At 45.9% G+C, this 18,009-nt stretch overlaps 2 protein-coding genes across 3 annotated transcripts in view; one reads left to right on the top strand and one right to left on the bottom strand.

Moving 5' to 3' along the window:
• The window catches only part of ATP6V1A (ATPase H+ transporting V1 subunit A), a 30,719-nt gene extending 17,570 nt beyond the window's left edge, over positions 1–13,149 (top strand). For both annotated transcript variants that reach the window (XM_057415890.1, XM_057415891.1), the window contains exons 6-15: positions 56–207; positions 1,031–1,193; positions 2,338–2,446; positions 3,248–3,370; positions 3,459–3,573; positions 4,652–4,715; positions 5,467–5,670; positions 7,562–7,656; positions 8,811–8,982; positions 10,906–13,149. In XM_057415890.1, the coding sequence (XP_057271873.1) occupies positions 56–207; positions 1,031–1,193; positions 2,338–2,446; positions 3,248–3,370; positions 3,459–3,573; positions 4,652–4,715; positions 5,467–5,670; positions 7,562–7,656; positions 8,811–8,982; positions 10,906–10,998 (1,290 nt within the window). In that variant the 3' untranslated portion in view covers positions 10,999–13,149. The remainder of the gene's footprint in view (positions 1–55; positions 208–1,030; positions 1,194–2,337; positions 2,447–3,247; positions 3,371–3,458; positions 3,574–4,651; positions 4,716–5,466; positions 5,671–7,561; positions 7,657–8,810; positions 8,983–10,905) is intronic.
• DUSP12 (dual specificity phosphatase 12) lies at positions 12,855–17,093 on the bottom strand. The gene is made up of 6 exons (XM_057415892.1): positions 16,803–17,093; positions 16,594–16,707; positions 16,383–16,501; positions 15,320–15,416; positions 14,450–14,636; positions 12,855–13,862 (listed from the first exon to the last, which is right to left on the bottom strand). Exons 1-6 carry the CDS (start codon positions 17,072–17,074, stop codon positions 13,701–13,703), a joined length of 951 nt encoding a protein of 316 aa, XP_057271875.1. The 5' UTR covers positions 17,075–17,093; the 3' UTR covers positions 12,855–13,700.
• Positions 17,094–18,009: the final 916 nt, after the last annotated feature.

The raw sequence follows: 18,009 nt of genomic DNA, 5'->3' as shown, positions 1-18,009 counted from the left end.
ATGTTGGTCCAGTGCAGCTGTTTGCTTACTTCAGATGTCTGGTGCTGTCTGTTAGGATGTTGTCTTAGAGCTGGAGTTTGAAGGTGTGAAGGAGAAGTTCACTATGGTCCAGGTCTGGCCTGTACGTCAAGTCCGTCCTGTTACTGAGAAGTTACCAGCCAATCATCCTTTATTAACTGGCCAGCGGGTCCTGGATGCCCTCTTCCCGTAAGTACTACTTCTTCTTTTCTAGCATGTAAGAAATCTCTTTTTTTTTGGAGGGAATCAGAGGCAAGAGGCCTTAATTTTTTATGGGCAAACAGACCCGAAGATTTCACTGTGTGTTCACAGCATGATCTTAAAAAAATATTTAGCTGAATTCCTCGTATTTCTGTATTTGGCAGGAGATCCTAGTAGTGGAAAAAGGAGGATAAGTTTAACAAGATAGTTCTAGTGCATTAATCTAGAAAAGAATGGACAAGCATAAACTTAACATAATCGTGCCAAGCCTACAGAAAGGCTACAACTTTCAAGCTTGATACCTCCGTTTGAACACATCGGTAGGATTGCTTTCCATGGTCTTGAGGATGCACAGTTCGCAATGATTATGGGGTCACCACTTATAGAAACTGTTGCATGTAGCTGTAGCGCAAAATGCTTATTTAAGCAGCTACCTTCTAAGACACTGAATTCAGTAATTTTGGTCCTAAACTATTATGCTGCTTATTCTTACAGCTAAGTGCAGTTGTTCCTTTCTTAGCGTTTGCATTCTGTCCGTGCTTCCAGCTGTGAAAACTGCTATGTTTCAATTCTGAAGGTCTAGCTGTTTTACCAGCATAACTCATGTACTTCAAGGGCAGGAGAAGGAAAGGATAGTTTATAACCTTAGTCTTTTGGTTTAGTGAAATACCTCTGTGTTTCTAACCCAGCACACTGAATATGGCTCCTGTCATTCTGCTTTCAATTATGAGTTTATTGGAAAACGTATTTTAAGATAGGAGAGAGCTGAGTTTTTGTTTCTTGCAAATCGGAGTCCTTTTTCTTTACTCAGGTGTGTACAAGGGGGCACAACAGCGATTCCAGGAGCATTTGGTTGTGGGAAGACTGTGATCTCTCAGTCTCTCTCAAAATACTCCAACAGTGATGTCATCATTTATGTAGGCTGTGGAGAACGAGGAAATGAAATGTCTGAAGTACTGAGAGATTTCCCTGAGGTTAGTATGGAGAATTCATGGAGACTAAACTTGCTTTTGTACTGGTATTGTAACTGAATAACATATCGGCAGAGTGACTCAAAACGACCTTCTTGCCTCCTTGCTGTAAGTTCTGGCTGTAGTAGCGAAAATCCCTTTTGATTCATTCAGGAATTATTTCAGTGGCCCCTCAGTACAACTCTGGACTAGTTTTTGGGTGTACCTTCTAACTTGTTTTAAAATAAAGCCAAGACAAACAGAGTTACAAGCACCTTATCTTTCGCCGGTAACATCTCTAACTTAACCATAAATAGCAAATGTGGCATCTGTATTTAAAGGGTGCAGGGTGGCGATACAGTTGCTAGATAATAGTGTGACGTGAGGCTTTGGAATGCCTTCTGAAGGAAGTAGAAAATGCCTGGTTAAACAACAAAAAAATCAGTGGGTTTACTAATCCTTCTACCTGTTACATGTTAGTGAATTAGTTGTGGCATGTTCTTCTGTAAAATACAGGAAAGAAGCCATAGTCTGAACTGTTAGGGAAACTCCATTGTCAGAAATAAGGGGTAAAGGGCTTGGATGTGTTGGTTAGTTAGAAGATGGGAAAGTCAAGATGAGGTGGCCATGAAAAAAGGGAAATGCCAGTATATTCATAAGTGGAATTCTATACAAATGTCATGATATGCATTCTGTTCAGGTGTTTGTAAGGTTTCGCTGGGCTTATATATGTGGTTTAATGTCCAGTTGTCAAAGGCAAACTTGGATCATTTTAGGTGGGGAAAAGAAGCCTAATGGTCTTAGCCTGATTCCTAATGGTCTTAGGATACAGGTGTAGGATACAACTTTTTGGCTCTTCCAGCCTAGTAAACTGAGAGAGGATAATGTACTTCCTGATGCAGTGGATTTATCATTACTCATTTGAATGGGATCAATAGAGATTTGCCAGTTGCAGAAGATGCAATGAGGTAGTGCATTAAAGAATTAAGATGTGTGCAATCTGGGAGGCAAACCAGCATAGTATCCTCTAGTCTCTGCTCTTGGTAGAGTAGCTGTGAGGAGAGGATCCTGATTTAAAGGGAGTAATACTGTGAAAACAAGGCACCCCACAAAACAACAACAAACACTTTGCTACCATTACCTTTTTTTTTCTTTTCTTGCATTTTAGCTAACAATGGAAGTTGATGGCAAAGTAGAAAGCATCATGAAACGAACAGCTCTGGTAGCAAATACCTCCAACATGCCTGTGGCTGCCAGAGAAGCCTCTATCTATACTGGTAAGGTTTACAGGAGGCTGAAAAAGCTGTGTGTATAGAGCAAGCCATAATGCTGGAGCGTTTCCAGTTCCCGAGATGGTCAGCACCAAGAAAACTTGCTTAGTTTCAGAAGTCAACCCTTTTGGACCTTGCCTGCATGAAGTCCTAGTATCTTAATTGAATTTGGTATATACTTACGATTTCTGAATATTGAGTAGATTTTGCTTATAGGGTGAATGTACTGCACAAGCTCTCATGTAGGTTTGTCTCCATGTTTTAATTATGCAGGCTTTTGTTTATGACTAGTGTTTTACTGACAAGTACAGCCACTTACTGGGCAGGATTAGGAGTCTCTGAATTGGCAGGTTAGTCTGCTTTCCTTTGCAACCTCTCATAGTGCTCTTTTAAGTTCTTGGTTATGAAAACTTGTCAGATCATTAAGATAAAACATGACCTTTTCTCACTGTTGTATTCTGGTAGTTTGAAAGGGAAGAAGACATTTTACAATAAGAAGAGGCTTTGTTCATGGTTTCAGTGATGCAAGGAGTAACATCAGTGACATTGCCATGTCGCTTCAAAGAGATACACGGGAATGTAAGATGAGCCAGAGTGGTTCATAAGGGAAAATGGGAAGAGTGAGAAGAAACAATAAAAAACAGCAAGGACATGATCTAGTGGGAAGAAAGAATTAATTTCCAGTGTCTGTTTCCATCCAGATGTGAACTTGGATATAATTTGGCTTATTTGCATCTTGATGACAACACGAAAGCGTAGAATTCCTTCCGGAGCCCTATGCTGATTACGCTGTTGTCTTTGTTCTAGGAATCACCCTGTCTGAGTATTTCCGGGACATGGGCTACCATGTCAGTATGATGGCAGACTCCACTTCCCGATGGGCTGAGGCCCTCCGAGAGATCTCCGGGCGACTGGCTGAAATGCCAGCTGGTGAGTAGTCTTTTCTCAGCCTAGTCTTGTAAAAGCATCCTTTAAACTCTGAGCCTTTGACTCCATTTCTGTGTGTTGCTGTTTGCAGACAGTGGTTATCCAGCCTACCTTGGTGCCCGTCTAGCCTCTTTCTATGAGCGAGCTGGCAGAGTGAAGTGTCTGGGGAATCCTGAAAGGGAAGGCAGTGTCAGCATTGTTGGAGCGTGAGTGTTGCATCACTTTGCTTTGTGTTGGGTGCAGCTCTTCCTCTGTGTTTTTATATCTCAAAGTACCTATTTTTCAGATAAAAAAAGTCATTGCTCTGTGCAGCTGCAGGACTAAAAATACATGGTTGAGTAGGTAGATATTTAGTCTCTGTTCCCCCAGAGCTGCTGCTAAATGATGTGTGGGGGCAGAAAGAATGAATGTGGACAGGTAGTTCTGTGAGGTGCAGACTTGCAGTCACTTGCAGCAGCTGGAGCAAATGGCTCAGGGAACAATGTCATTAGAGCTGTCACTGAAAAGTATGTCAAACCATGCTCAGAGCAGGAAAGAAGGGGCAATTAGAGCAGCAAGTGATTCTCTTGCTTAAATAGAGTAGTATTACATAGAGCAGCACATCTTAAGCTGCCATGGGCATGTGGTCCCCAGACATTGTTATAGGTGACATATAGGTATATCATACTGTGGGCAAGTGAACTTTCCACCACATGTTTTGAGGAGATGCTTCAGCATCTGTAAGAACATCTGGAGTCCATTTTTTGCTCTGCTTAGTTCTGCTGCCTACAACATCCATACACAAATGAATTGTGCTTTTGAGTCAGATGTTAAGTATTTTCTCTCTGAGGCATATATTAAGGTGTCAAGCCCAAATGAAATTTAAGTGGTTATTGTATAGGTGAATATCTCAAATAATTTCAAATTGGGGTATAGTTTTCTGTAGCATAATCATTACACTGTGTTTCACAGTGTTCTCTCAGCACACTTGCTGAATCTGTTCCGATAGGGTTAGGTTTGATAATCCAAGCTGTAGTTAATTCCTGGAGCTAAAGCGACTGAAATCATACCTTGATACTGTCACTCAGTTACTGATACAGCTGTATTTCCTGGTCTATTTGATGCAACAGCTGTGTGGGTATGCATCAAACACTTTCTGCAGTTGGAAGATTGTGATCTGTTCCTTGAGATCACGTTGGCTTTTGTGTTTTCTGTAATAACTCAGCTGTGCAGCCTCATGTTCGGTACTTCAGTTTAAACTGTGAAAGCAACTCTGATGATTCTTCCTTATCTCTTCCTGCTCAGCGTGTCTCCCCCAGGTGGTGACTTCTCTGATCCTGTCACATCTGCTACACTGGGCATTGTTCAGGTATGTCCCACAATGTTTCAGCTCTTCCATCCACTTCGTTGATCCCAAAATGATCATGCTTCAGTGCATTTGTGCCAGTGGCAGGGGTGTAAAAGCTTTGGTTTGACACAGGCAGCTTTGTTAGGGTGCTTTGCAAAATGTTCTAACAGTGTAAAAGGTGACCTTGCAAGATGGTCTCTGAACTGATGTGTTTGAGATCACTTTGGAAGAGGAAGTGAAGGCAGCAATTCATCCCAGTGCCGACTGCTCAGGACTGTCTATGCTTCCTGATTGCTGCCCACTGAGCTGCACTTCAAATGTGGCTGCTGTTGGCCGAGATGGAAAGTGAATCACTCTTAATAGGTGTATTGAAACCACAGAAAAGTCCTCGGATCAGATGACTGGGAGATTAATGTCTTGCCGCTGATTGCAGCCCTGCTTAAGGAAAAGGAGTTACATCTTATAGGTCCCCACTTAATTAGACTCCAGAATTGGCATTGTAATTGGCTGACTTCTTCCTCCTTAAGAGGAGTCTTAAGCTGAGTAAGTCTGAACTCAGTTTAGAAGGTACATCCTTTCTTGAGAAGTGTGTTTGAAAGTCACTGCTATAGGTAATATAAGGAAGGCTTTCTTTTTCTCTCTGAAGCTTTCATTTATGATAGCCTTTGCCATATTGCTTTTGTGCAAACTTGCTTTCTGTACTTATTGCCTTCAATTATGTTTGGTTCCTATTTTATTTGGAACGCTGGTTGGTCTTTCTGCCTTCTGCCAGGTTTTCTGGGGCTTGGATAAGAAGCTGGCACAACGCAAGCACTTCCCCTCCGTCAACTGGCTGATCAGTTACAGCAAATACACGCGTGCCCTGGATGAGTACTACGACAAGCATTTTACAGAGTTTGTCCCTCTCAGGACAAAAGCCAAAGAGATCCTACAGGAGGAAGAGGATCTTGCAGAGATTGTGCAGCTTGTGGGGAAGGTGAGTAACCAGCTCTGAGGAAATGTGGTGTCAATGAGCCATCCTTCATTTCCTTACCACTAGCGCAGGCTTTAGATCGTGTCTTAGATCAGATTTGATGGTTATTGCCTTTTGCAAAAAAGGCAGATGGCCACTGGGAGATGTCAGACTCTCCTGCCCCTAACTGTTCCAACTTTCTTCTTTTTTGACTTCTAACAACAAAAGAGTTTTTTGGATGAACCTTGGCTTGATGCTACTTTTCTCATATAAATTAGTTGGCAGAGCATCTAATGCTGGAGTTAAGAAGCTTCTTGCTTTAATGCTCCTGTTCTGCTGAAACATCCATTGCTGTAACTTACAGTAGTAAGTAATTTTTGCAAGAGAAATGGCACAAACTGATCTTGACTGCTGAAGTCATCTGAAGGGTTACAGTTTATTAGAAGCCGTGTTGCCAGCTGCAGAACAGAGGTGCTGGCATTTACAAGCTGGCCTGTAAGAAACAGAAGCAATGCCTGCTTTTTCCGAGACTTGGTGATTCCCTAGTTTCTCTGGAAACTTGTGACAGGACATATGGCTCCACTTTACTGGCATTCTTTAATTTCCTTCATTTGCTTCACTATTTTGGAGAGAAAGCTGAACTTGGATAGGAGTATTTCCCTTGAGAACCCTCAAAAAAGGGACCTAGTGGAAACTTGTGTTTCAGCTTAGCACTATAAACAGTTACTGACAGGTGCCCAATACATACTTGACAGTAACTTAATCCCATGAGGTTTGGGTGAACTGTGCTGATTTACAGGCTCATAGTACTGTGTGGGATTTTGTATTAACTATTGTTATTTGGAGGGAGTATTCTCTCTATTCACTGATGATGCAGCCCAACCAAGATGAGGCCTTCACTACCTCTTGCTTGGCAGAGCTCTCTAGATGTGCCTTTGAAGAAAAGGAGATGTGATCTTGGAGTCTTCTGCACTTTTCTATTTACAAAACCATGTTCTGAAAGACTAGTTTACAGAGCAGGGTAGAATCAGTTCCTTGGTGGGGAAGGGATATTGATAAGCCAGTGCCTGCAACAAGGCATTATTCCCATGATAGAAGTACTGGAACTGGTGATCTTATTCTCAAAGATGGCACCTTTAACAGCTGAAGCCTGGGCTTGGCCAAAAAGTGCAACAAACCTTTAGAAAGGGGAAATTGTGGAGAAACAATCAGATACTTTTTCTTTTTTTTTCTTATTAGCTCTGATTTCTGTTAGTCTTCTTGTGAAAGAAGGTCCAGACTTTCTGTGCAGAAGGCAAGCCTTGAGGTACTCGAAACTCAATTTGCCCCCTTTAGCAAAAGGACAGTGAAGGTAGAGGAGTGACCTGTGGTGCCAACAGCAGCAGTGTGCACCAGGGCTGTGGCTGTCCCATGAAGTATGACAGGCATTGTCATCAACTCTTTTGCTCTTCTTGAATGCCAGACAGGGAAACCCCGTTGGTGGCTGTGGAGGCTAGTATCAAATCCTTAAGATTACTTAGTGAGATCTAGTTTTTCTTCCATGGACATTAGGATTCAGGAAGGTAAAAATGAATTGATTTCTTTATGTAGGAAGGTGATGGTTCAGCGTACCTTGTAGCAAAGCCATGTGTGTTTTCTGTCTGGTGGCTTTCCCATTATATTAAAGGAAACTTCCTTTCCATTGTTTATCATCAGATATACTTAGTGACTGTTTGGCCCATCTTAGTTTGGCAATCAATGAAATTGGCTGGACTAGAGCAGGGAGTGAGAAATACCCCAAAGATAGAATTCTGCTGAAAGCCATCTTAAGAGGGTGGGAAGAGAACAAGTACTGAAAGATACCTGTTCTTGGCCAGGACGTACCATGTCCTCGTGGAATGGAGTACTAAACTAACAGTGTGCCTTATTTTTCTAGGCTTCCTTGGCAGAAACAGATAAAATTACCTTGGAGGTTGCCAAGCTGATAAAAGATGACTTCTTGCAACAGAACGGTTATACGCCTTATGACAGGTGAGATCTGACTGGCTGCTCTCTCCTCTTGGGCTTGTGTAGTCTGCATAGACAGCCATTGTACTTGGAAATTGCACTCGGCATGCAAATGGAAGAGCTGTGCTTAGGTAGGCCACTGAACAGTGTATTCACTTTGTCTTACCCAAGGTATGCAGACCTTTTCCAAATGCTGTCACACCCTTTGAGTTTCTCAGGCCCTCATCTGTTGTTCAGTTAACCAATAGCATGTCCTCCTTAGGAGGAGAGGAGCACTTTATTTTCAGAGACAACATCCAAGGTCTTCCTGGTTATTCTGGCCATACATGGGGGATTGCAAGAATCTGCTTTCAGTTACTGTTGCATAATTCCTGAGTAAATTAGATCCATAGAAAAAAAATACTGGATCTTTTCCCTAGTGTGATATTTATCCCTGTCTGCTTTGCTGCTTTCTATGCTGTCTTTGTGTTTTTAAGAGCCTTACAAAGGGGCCTTTTGTACTTCATCTCGCTCCCCTGCTCAGGTAGATCAGGAGGTCTTAAGTACTTCATCACTAAAAATGTAGATGTCCGTCGTTCTGTAGCAGTGCATGCCTTTGATTAGGTTACTAGGGCAAGCATGCTTGTAAGTGATAGGGAAGCAGATGAAGTAGGGTGATGCAGGGTATAAATAATAATGACGCATCTTCCATGGCAGTCATCCACCCATTAAGAATTAAGGGGTTTGTATGTGGAGTGTTCTTGTCATAGAAACACTCCTTTTCCTGTGAGCAAAGAAACTTGCAGAGCTGTCAGGTCATCCCAGGCTGCTTGGAGGAAGTCTGCTCCCATGATGGACAAAACAGGAAGGAGGAATTCCGTTGGCTGCTCTGGTGTTTTCCCTTTCTTATTAGCATTGGCACAGATTGAAAAGTGAGACTTTCTGCAGCCATGGTTCCTGTTCTCTCCTATTTTGCCCAGTGTTTGGGTGCTACTTCAGAAACCTCCCTCCAATATGATTGTCCTAGTCTGTGATTTGCTTGTTTAAAAACGTGTCTTTTGACAGTGTATATTCAAAATGCCTGGGGTAAAGCAGGCTAGTGCCCCTTCTGTCAGGTGAGAACTCAGAGTTGTGAAGGCTGGAGCAAAGTCCTGTTAACTGTGACAAGATGCCTGATCAATCCTTTTGCATCCCACCAGGTTCTGCCCTTTCTACAAAACAGTGGGAATGCTTTCCAATATGATTGCATTCTATGACATGGCACGCCGTGCTGTAGAAACCACAGCCCAGAGTGACAATAAAATCACGTGGTCCATCATCCGAGAGAACATGAGCGAGATCCTCTACAGACTTACCTCCATGAAGTTCAAGGTATGTTTGGAAGGAACTGGGTTGTGCTGCTTTTTGTGAGCTTCCAGTGCCTCTGAAAGGCAAAGGTGGTCATCAGTTGCCTCAGATAAAGGTCTGTGAACAGAGACTTTCTGAATGCCCTTAAGAACTGGTTTTAGTTTGTGAGCACAAGAATGGTCAGTACAGAAACCAGGCAGGTGATGCACGCTGCATAGCCTTGGCACTCCCATCTTGGAGAGCCTCTTCTATGTGACGTGTATCGTGGTACTAGTACAAGTACCTTTCCTGTTTATTTGGGGGATTTGTGATAAACTTTTGTGTAAAAAATCATAATATGTTCTAAGGAGAATTAACAGATAAAAGCAGCCTCAAGTTTAAATCCAGGAATGGGCTAAAAAGTGAATGATAGAAATGTTGATGGCATACTCTTGAATGGAAGTTAAGGAAAGAAATGCCAGTCTGCAGCAATACATGATGTATGCTGTGTTTGGCTTCACGACTTAAGGCAGGTAACTAGGAGGAGGGGAAGGGAGAAGTCACTTCAATGTGAGCTGAAGGGAAAACAAATGCCTTGGAGCACCTGCTCTGGGTAACTTCAAAAGCCATCTTCTTAGGGTACGGCTTTCCTAAAACTCATCCAGAGCATGCTGGTGTAGGACCAGCTCCTGGTAGGACAGTAACCTGTGATGCTGACTAAACATGCTAAGAAACTGATGTTAAAGTAGCTAAGGAATAATCTCTGTGAAGAATAATGCTTACTCTGCTATAACTCTTGTAAGCCATCATTGCAAATCTTTCAAGTACCATAGGATAAAATTACGTTAAATTTAAGTGTTCTGGTGTGCCAATGGATTCTGTTCCTGGAGGTTATTTGGCTTGTTTCTGCAGTAAGCAGATCCCTGGTATATATTCTCAAAGCATCAAGAACACAACAAGATGCACATATGAGTTTCTTTGAGGGCTGGCTGTATAGAGACAGGGGAAATGACACCCTTTTTACAAACCATGGCCACGAGAAGACGTCTGGCATACAGCAGAATGGTGGACTGAAAAAGGGAAGCCAGGGGGAGAATGCATGTTAAGGGGAGCTGGCCCTCTAATACAGGAGTAGTTATGAAAGGAAAATTACATTCTTGGGTAACAGGCTAAAAGGCATGGGAATTTAAATACCCTGCATCCTGCAGTCTGTGTGTTTTGGAGAGACAACGAACGAGGATTGCACCTACGCATGTAGGTCCTCTGTGTTTCCCAAGAGCTGCACTGGCCCAGAGAAATGTAGTGCTGAGAGGGGAATGGTGAAGATACTGAGCAGGTTTCAGAGCCTGGCAGTTACTGCTTCTCACAGGAAGGCGTTGCAGCCTCAGAGCAAAGCTGATTGTTAACGTTTTTGCCTTTGTCTTTCATGAAAAATATTCTGAGAAAATGAAGCTGTGCAAAGAGGGGTTTGAGCTTCTGATTGCACAATAAGATTTTAATTGGAACCAAGTGACCTCCGAGTGATGGCAAAGTAGCTTCTTCACTCAGTAGGGGATGCACCCCAGAAAGTACAGCAGAGCATTTCTGAGTCACAGTGAGGCTTGTTCCGCTTGGTTTGGGGATAGGAGTTTGTACTAACCACTGCAGCTCTTCAGTCACACAGCATTAACCAAGACCCTCCGTATTACTGAATCCTCTCCAAATCAATTGCTTTGCAATAAGGTAACCACTGCTCATGAAAGAAAATCTCTGTCCAGGATCCATTCTGCCTGCTCCCTGAATGTGGCAAGAGGATGAGATTCAAACCTTGTGGCTGTCAGTGAGACAGACGGGAGCTATAATGCTTGCTCTGCAGTTGGCAAGGGTTAGTCCCAAGGGCAAGAAATTACAGCACTGGCAAAGCAGGGTTGTCTAAAGTACCCAAGGCTTTTCCTCATGGAGCTGTTCACTTCCTGTGTTATCTTTCAGGACCCCGTCAAAGACGGTGAAACAAAAATCAAGGCGGACTATGCTCAGCTGTTTGAGGATATGCAGAATGCGTTTCGCAGTCTGGAAGACTAGACTTGACCTCTGTGACCACTCCAGTTTGTCCTCTCAATTCCTCATCTCAGCTCCTCTGCTTCCCTACCTTACAAGAATGATGCAACAGTACTTGAGTTGATAAATAGCCCTATGTTTTCCCTGTTCATACTCAGAGAGTGTCCTTACAAAACATTCCTCCTAATTTGTGTTTGGCATTGCTTTGTGTGTCTGAAATGGTAAGTGTTGTGTGAATGGGCCTGGCTGAGTGAAGAAATGCTGTTGTACGCTTCTAGGGTGGGAAGAATTTCACTTTGCCTCTCCCAGCTCTCTTGGTAACTGGTCTTTCACCTTGTAATGTATCCAGCTGAGCTGTACTGGCAGAGGAGGTATACATCTTAATGCAGTCACGCGGTACGTTCTGAGCTGGCAGGGGTAAGGGCATTTACATCTGGCGCTTTGCTGACTATCATGACGTAGAACTCCCTATTCTCAAAGAGGTTTTGACCATGTTCTGCTGATACATTGATACAACCAGAAGTTCTTCACTACTCTTTCCCTTCTGCAGCCCTCAGCCGAGTCAGTTGGTGTTTAAACGTGGTAGTTCTACATCTCTCCAAGAAGTGACTGTCTAGAAGATGAGCACGTACAAGTGACCAGTGTACTTCCATACCCTGGAGAAATAGAGTTTTATCTTCCTACTTAATACAGATAGGACTGCTGGGCTCTGCATCAGCTAAAATCAAAGCCATAGGTGCTCAGCTTCCAAAAGAATTTGACCTTCTTGCCTCCCACTCACCCCGTAAGATTTCATGACACTCAGCTGCTTTAGTTAGTGAGGCTTGTGACTGCTGCCATGTGCTGCAGGATGTAGATGGTAAATTTGGAGATGCCATGCATGTGGACCAGGCAGGCAGTCCTTCCTTGGTGGTGCTCTGCCTCCCAGTGCAATGCCCAGATGGTGCTAAGGAAGGGAAAGCGTGTGCCCAGCCTTCCTCCTCCACCTGTGCTCACGTGGCCGGTTTGGTGGTGGCACAGAAGGTCCCTGGTTCTCATGTAAGAGGAATGTATGATGCTAAACTGGGGGCGGGGGATGATCAGGGGGAAGGCTGGAAAGTGCAAAATGTAATTACTCCTGCCACGTTGATGGCAATGCAAGAGAAACCAGTGACTCTGGCCTTGTGCTCTGGAAGCACTCTTGTCAAACAGCTGAAACCGCTGCTTCTTGGGCTTGCTGACTGGCAAAACTAGTAAGAGGTGGGGAATGAACATAGGGCAGCCTTTCTGTCACACTCCAGGGGCCCACTGCTGTGGAGACAGAAATGCCTGCATCCTCTCCAGTCCCTGCCTCACTTGTGTCGGGTGGCATCCAGTGCTGTTTGCCTGCACCCAGCTGGCTTCCAGATGATGTTTTTTACTGCTTTGTTATGTCACCAAGCAGTACCCAGTGTTGGTGACACCATGCGGGTGGCATGGCTGTGCATGAATTCTGCACTGAGGTATTGCTGCCAGCTCTGAACAGTAGTGACGCAAAGGGATCTTGCACTACGGACCAAATGCTGCCACTTCCATTACAGTATCAACTTGCTGTTTGTTGGGGGAGAGCCAGGCTGAAAGTTAAAGGGATTAACTACTTCTGGTCCTCCCAAAAGCACGTATTCCTCCAGCCGATATCCTGGTAGCGAATGGTTAAGTTTACAGCTCACTGAACTTCTGGTGTATGCTGCTTATTTTACCAATGAGCATGTGTGAATGAGTAGTCACTGTCCAAGCCCTTGCTGGATTCCTCATTGTTTGTACCCTTCACCACTGTACTATGTAGCATTTCATGCTAGAAACCAGATGTTATCTCTTTAAATAGAGGATGTTAAAAACTTTACAGAAGATGTCTATGATAATGCAGTTCTAATATTTATTGTGCTGTACCTGGCCCTGAAGTGTGACCAGTTCAAACAGTTTCATATATATTTGTCTTTTTTTGGTTTGTGTCTGTTTTCAGTGTTGAGATTCTGATGTTCACTGTGTCCTGTAGGTCCTCCCTCCACAGCTGTGGGAGGAACTAAAAGATGGGCAGAACCCCACCACCTACTTTATCTTGTATATTTCATAATGTATGTTGCAGGAAATTGTGTAAAAAAGAAAAGTAAAAAAAAAATACGTTGAAGTCAATGAAAATAAAACTGATTTAAAGTAGGTTTTGTCTGTCCTCTTTTATTACATCAAACCAACCCTGTCCCCTGTGGTAAACACAGCATGCTGTCAGGACAGCTCACAGCTTGCTTAAAGCCTTACTACTTCATTTTAGGCATTTCTTTAAATCAGTCTGTCAGGGCCTTAAAGTATTTCTCTGCTCTGGAATATACCTCCTGAAATCTCTAAATATGAATGTTGGACAAAGTGATTGGGACCTCTGGATGGGAAGATCACTGTGGCATTGCTGGCCGAAGCCCAGAAGTTAGCATTCCTTTTCAATAAGGCGTTGAAACCCACCTGTAAATAGCAGCACACAAAACAATGTATTGAGGCATTGTTGTATCTGTTTGGACCAGTGTGTAACACCTCTTTGATGGAAGTGTTTTGCTATTGTTATATACATATTAGAGATACAGCAAGCTTGATCAGAGCAGATATGGAAGTAATTCCACTGTCTCACAAAGGGGTGGAGGTGACAAGCTCAGCCCTGGCAACTGCAGCCTGGCAGTTCTCTGTGGATAGTAAGAAATCCAGTGAGAGAAGCGAGCAGTTCAGGTTTTGGCAGTGTGGAAGTTCCCAACCGGCAGCGTCTTCACTTCATCCACGCGACTTTTGTGGATCTGGAAGGCAGGTGTCACCCAGCGGCCACAGGAACACTGCTCACCCCGCCAGCTGAAGGAGCCCAGCTTCGACGTGCATTTGGGACACAGCAGCTGCAAGAAGAAAGCATGACCCAGTCTAAGGCACGTGCAGATGGAGAGCTACTTCAGTGTACTTCTATGGCACGGTCATTGTGACAACCTCTGCAGAGCCAGGTCCTTCCCTTTAACACTTCAGAAAAGGTAAATGGGGTGAAAAACTGACAAAAAAAGCTAACCTGGCAGGGCTGTTTAGCCCTAGGCTATAGCAGGCAGCTCTGCTGGCAGAAGGGAGGGTGTGGAAATGCAGCTACTTGGACCTGGTGTGGTTCCAGGACAGTTCTGCCAGTCTCCAGAGAGCCTCAAGTCAGTGCAAGACCACAGCAGATTTAAGTACCACAAGCTGTCTTCTTACACTAAAACCAAACAGCAGATAAACCCTGCCCAACACCCTGGGTAGTGGTCTCGGCCCAACACAACCAGCAGCTCCTTTTCTTGTAAAAGCATATGTAAGAATCTATTCACAAGCTGGAAAATTCATGCCAGAAAGGCTGGTAGACCTAGGTCCTGGTGTGGGGGCTTCTGCATCAGGGAACAGAAACAATTTGTTCTGCCTCTTAGAAAGAGTAAAATCCAAGCCTAAAGCGCATGCTGCCCATCACCTGTCCTTCCATTACTCCAAGCAACGCTGGCTCCATCCATTGCACAGGCTCGGTGAAGTAAGAGGTACACTTCTCACGGGTGTCACCACAAAGCTGAGCAGAGTCCATTATCCTCTTGTGGGCAAAGGCTGTCGGGCCGCTTCCTTCTGTGTGGGACAGGATGCTGGAACTACGGAACAGAGCACGCCTGCACACGACGACACAGAGGGGAAAAAGAAGTAAAGTAATTGGGTTTTTACTAGGGAAACTATAGACAACAGGAAATAAGGATGAGGACCTCCTGCCAGGAAATAAACACGATTGCAAACCCTATGGTTTGGGGTTGTTTTCGTCTAGTCTAGAAGGCACTGATTTCTCTCTTGACACATCTAGTGATTGGTGTAGCTTTGGGCTCTGCCCCACTTGTATGCTTTTATCTAGACCTTTTTTCAAACAATTCCTGCCTACAAAAACTTCATATGTTTGAAGAAACCTACACCTAGGAAACAGCAGGATTATTCAGTTTCACTTAAAGCAAGCCATAAAAGGTAGTTAAAATGCAGTAAATCTACACATTTACAGGAAGTTTCTTCTGGAGAAACTGTCAAAAACAAACTAGAAGTTATGGTCTCAGAGCAAGCTGCTTAGAGCCAAGTGGGATTATGCTGGTCCATAGGAGGCAGCAGATCAGGCTGCACAAGTGCCACACAACCCCAAGGAACAAGAAATTCTATTCCATAAGATTTGTCTGATTTTGGAGGTACACATGGCATGGAACCTTGGGCAAGAGCTCATCCCTGTCCTATCAATGACAGTGCTTTACACAGACTATTTTTCTTTTGAGTCCTTTACAAAATCACATCTTATGGAGAAACAGAGAAAGTTCAGTACCTGCATTTCCTGCACCTGTAGAGAACCTCTGTGTTTGGAGTCTGACATACACTGGTTGGATCAACAGCAAAGACCTCTCGGGGCAAGTCCTGAAGTTCTGCAGAGGTGTCAGTACCAAGTTGTGAATCAGAGGGATGCAGCTGTGCTGCATGTGGGACAGGACAGCGCTACACCTCTGCCCCAGCATGCACAACTCACCTTCAACACATCCATTTGTCCACACACCAAGTTCATTAGATAAGGCAAAAATGAAGGAGCCTTGCTCCACCACACCTAAGACTGGGATTCACTTAATACAAGGAACCAGGATCTAGACTTCAGCCTTAACAAGGGTGAAATAGTTGCATTTTGCTTTATGTTCTTACTTAGAAAGTAAAGGCAGAGAAGGAGTTAGAACAGTTCTGCCAGTCTTTCAGTGCACACAAGTCAGCTTACGAACAGGGCCTGCTATGGAGAATGACACATAAGAGGAGACAGCACTGTCATGCTGAATATGCAACACCCGGATCCTGCAAAAAAGCTATGGATTATGATTGTTTTATAAGATTACACATCTGCACACATTTCTACTGCAGTCACCCTTGGCAAATCAAAGTATACAAGTTTACTTCTTATCTTGATTTTTGAGCTCTATCTCAGTTCTGCATTTGCCAATTTTGTTATTCTTGACTTCTTTTTAGAGGATGTTCACTTTGATCAGCCAGGTACATAAAAATCAGGAAACAAATCAAACTGACCGTTATCATTTCTGCATTTTGCTAAAGAGAGCGGTTCCCTACAGACGTCTTTTCTCAGGCATCTCTCAGAGACACATTTTTCCCCACTGATGAGCTGGAATCCTTTAGGGCCAGCACAATGCGACTGTTTGCCGAGCCAACCCAATTGCTTTGAGCACAACACTCCAAGTCAACCACCTCTGACACGGCTTTCTGTGCTCCCTTTAGAACGGACTTGGTCCCACAGGGGCCACCCTCCCTGGGACACTGCCCGAAGCCTCCCTCCACGCACCCGCCAGAGCCCAAGGCCGACGCCCGCCGAGGCGCACCTCGGCCCCGCCGCTCACCGGGGTACCTCTCCGTGAGCATCTGCAGCCGGTACCGCTTGTAGAGAGCGCTGCTGGTGTCCACGGCGCAGCCCATGGCCTCGTAGAGCTTCAGCTGCGCCTGGAAACCCGGGTTCATCCTGCGGCGGGGCGAGAGGAGAGGGGGCTGAGGGGACAACGGGCGGCCGGGGAGCGGCGGGGGGCGGCCGGGGAGCGGGGACAAGAGACCCACTCGGCGTCGGGTTTGGCGGCCCTGACGGCGGCGTAGGCCTCTTCCCAGCCGAGTCCCTGTGTCTTCATGAGGTAGGCGGTCACCACGGCCACGCTGCGGCTCACCCCGGCCTGGCTGCAAGGACGGGACGGGACAGGACAGGTCGGGCTGTGAGGAGCGCCGCACGGAGGGAAGGGAAGCGACCGGTCCCCCACCGCCGCGGCGCTCACCAGCGGACGAGGGCAGCGCCGCCACCCGCCCTTGCGGCGCCGATGAAGGCGGCGCTGTCATCCAGGCGGCTCAGCAGGTCGGCGTAGGGCTCGTCCAGCGCCCGTACGTGCATGGCCCGTACCCCCGGCACGGCCGGCGGCTCCTCCGCGTCCACCGTCAGCACCGCCACCACCCCCGCCGCCGCCAACGACTCTGGGGACGAGCACGACCCCGCGCCGCCCACGTAGAGCCCCGGCAACACCGGCACCATCCCGGCGGCCGGGCACGCCATGGCGGCGGGCACGCCGCGAAGGGGCAGGGCGCCGCGCATGGCGCCTGCCGAGGGCCCTGTGGCGGGGCCCGCGTTGCCGGCAGGGGGCAGCCGGGAGCCGCTGGTGGCGGTGCTGGGGGGGTGCTGCCCCGCCGGGGTGGGGATGGGCCCCCGAACCATCAGCGGGAGCCGCGCCTGCGCAGGTGTGTGGCAGGCGGGAGCCGTCAGGACACCGCTTTAGTTATCCCTCAGCGGTATTTAAGGAATGTCCATAATAACCTCACACATCTGCGGGTGCCGGTGCAGCTTTCTCCTCCCGGTGTCTTCACCTCATCCTTTGGAAAACCAAAGGGTTTCCCGCCTACCCTGTCCTGTCTCCTTACACATGCTCACAAAACAAATACCATTAAAGAATGAGACCGCACTTGCAGCACTGTGTGCAGTTCTGGTGTCCTCAACATAAAAACGACATGGAACTGTTGGAACAAGTCCAGAGGAAAGACACGAGGATGATCAGGGGACTGGAGCACCTCCTGTATGAAGACAGGCTGAGGAAGTTGGGGCTGTTCAGCCTGGAGAGGAGAAGGCTGCGTGGAGACCTCAGAGCAGCTTCCAGTATCTGAAGGGGGCCTATAGGGATGCTGGGGAAGGACTCTTCATTAGGGACTGTAGTGACAGGACAAGGGGTAATGGGTTAAAACTTAAACAGGGGAAGTTCAGGTTAGATATAAGGAAGTTCTTCACTGTGAGGGTGGTGAGGTGCTGGCACAGGCTGCCCAGAGAAGCTGTGGCTGCCCCATCCCTGGCAGTGTTCAAGGCCAGGTTGGACAGAGCCTTGGGTGAGATGGTTTAGTGGGAGGTGTCCCTGCCCATGGCAGGGGGTCTTTTCTAACCCTAACTATTCTGTGAAAGCAGAAAGGAGAAGAGAGGAGAGGGAAGGGGAAGGGAAGAAAGGG

Source organism: Pezoporus wallicus, unplaced genomic scaffold (genome assembly GCF_028554395.1).
Source record: "Pezoporus wallicus isolate ANWC-B61680 ecotype Strahan unplaced genomic scaffold, APGP_CSIRO_Pwel_v1 contig_6814, whole genome shotgun sequence".
NCBI classification, from domain to species: domain Eukaryota; kingdom Metazoa; phylum Chordata; class Aves; order Psittaciformes; family Psittacidae; genus Pezoporus; species Pezoporus wallicus.
Note: the sequence above shows the minus strand (reverse complement) of the source record. Positions and strands in the feature narration are given on the sequence as shown.

Coding starts and splice junctions, on each gene's coding strand:
- DUSP12 (XM_057415892.1), bottom strand. CDS start 17,074: ATGGCGTGCCCGGCCGCCGGGATGGTGCCGGTGTTGCCGGGGCTCTAC. Junction 16,502..16,593: donor GCCGCCAAACCCGACGCCGA/GTGGGTCTCTTG, acceptor GCCCCGCCGCAG/GATGAACCCGGGTTTCCAGG. Junction 15,417..16,382: donor GCTCACGGAGAGGTACCCCG/GTGAGCGGCGGG, acceptor ACACCTCTGCAG/AACTTCAGGACTTGCCCCGA.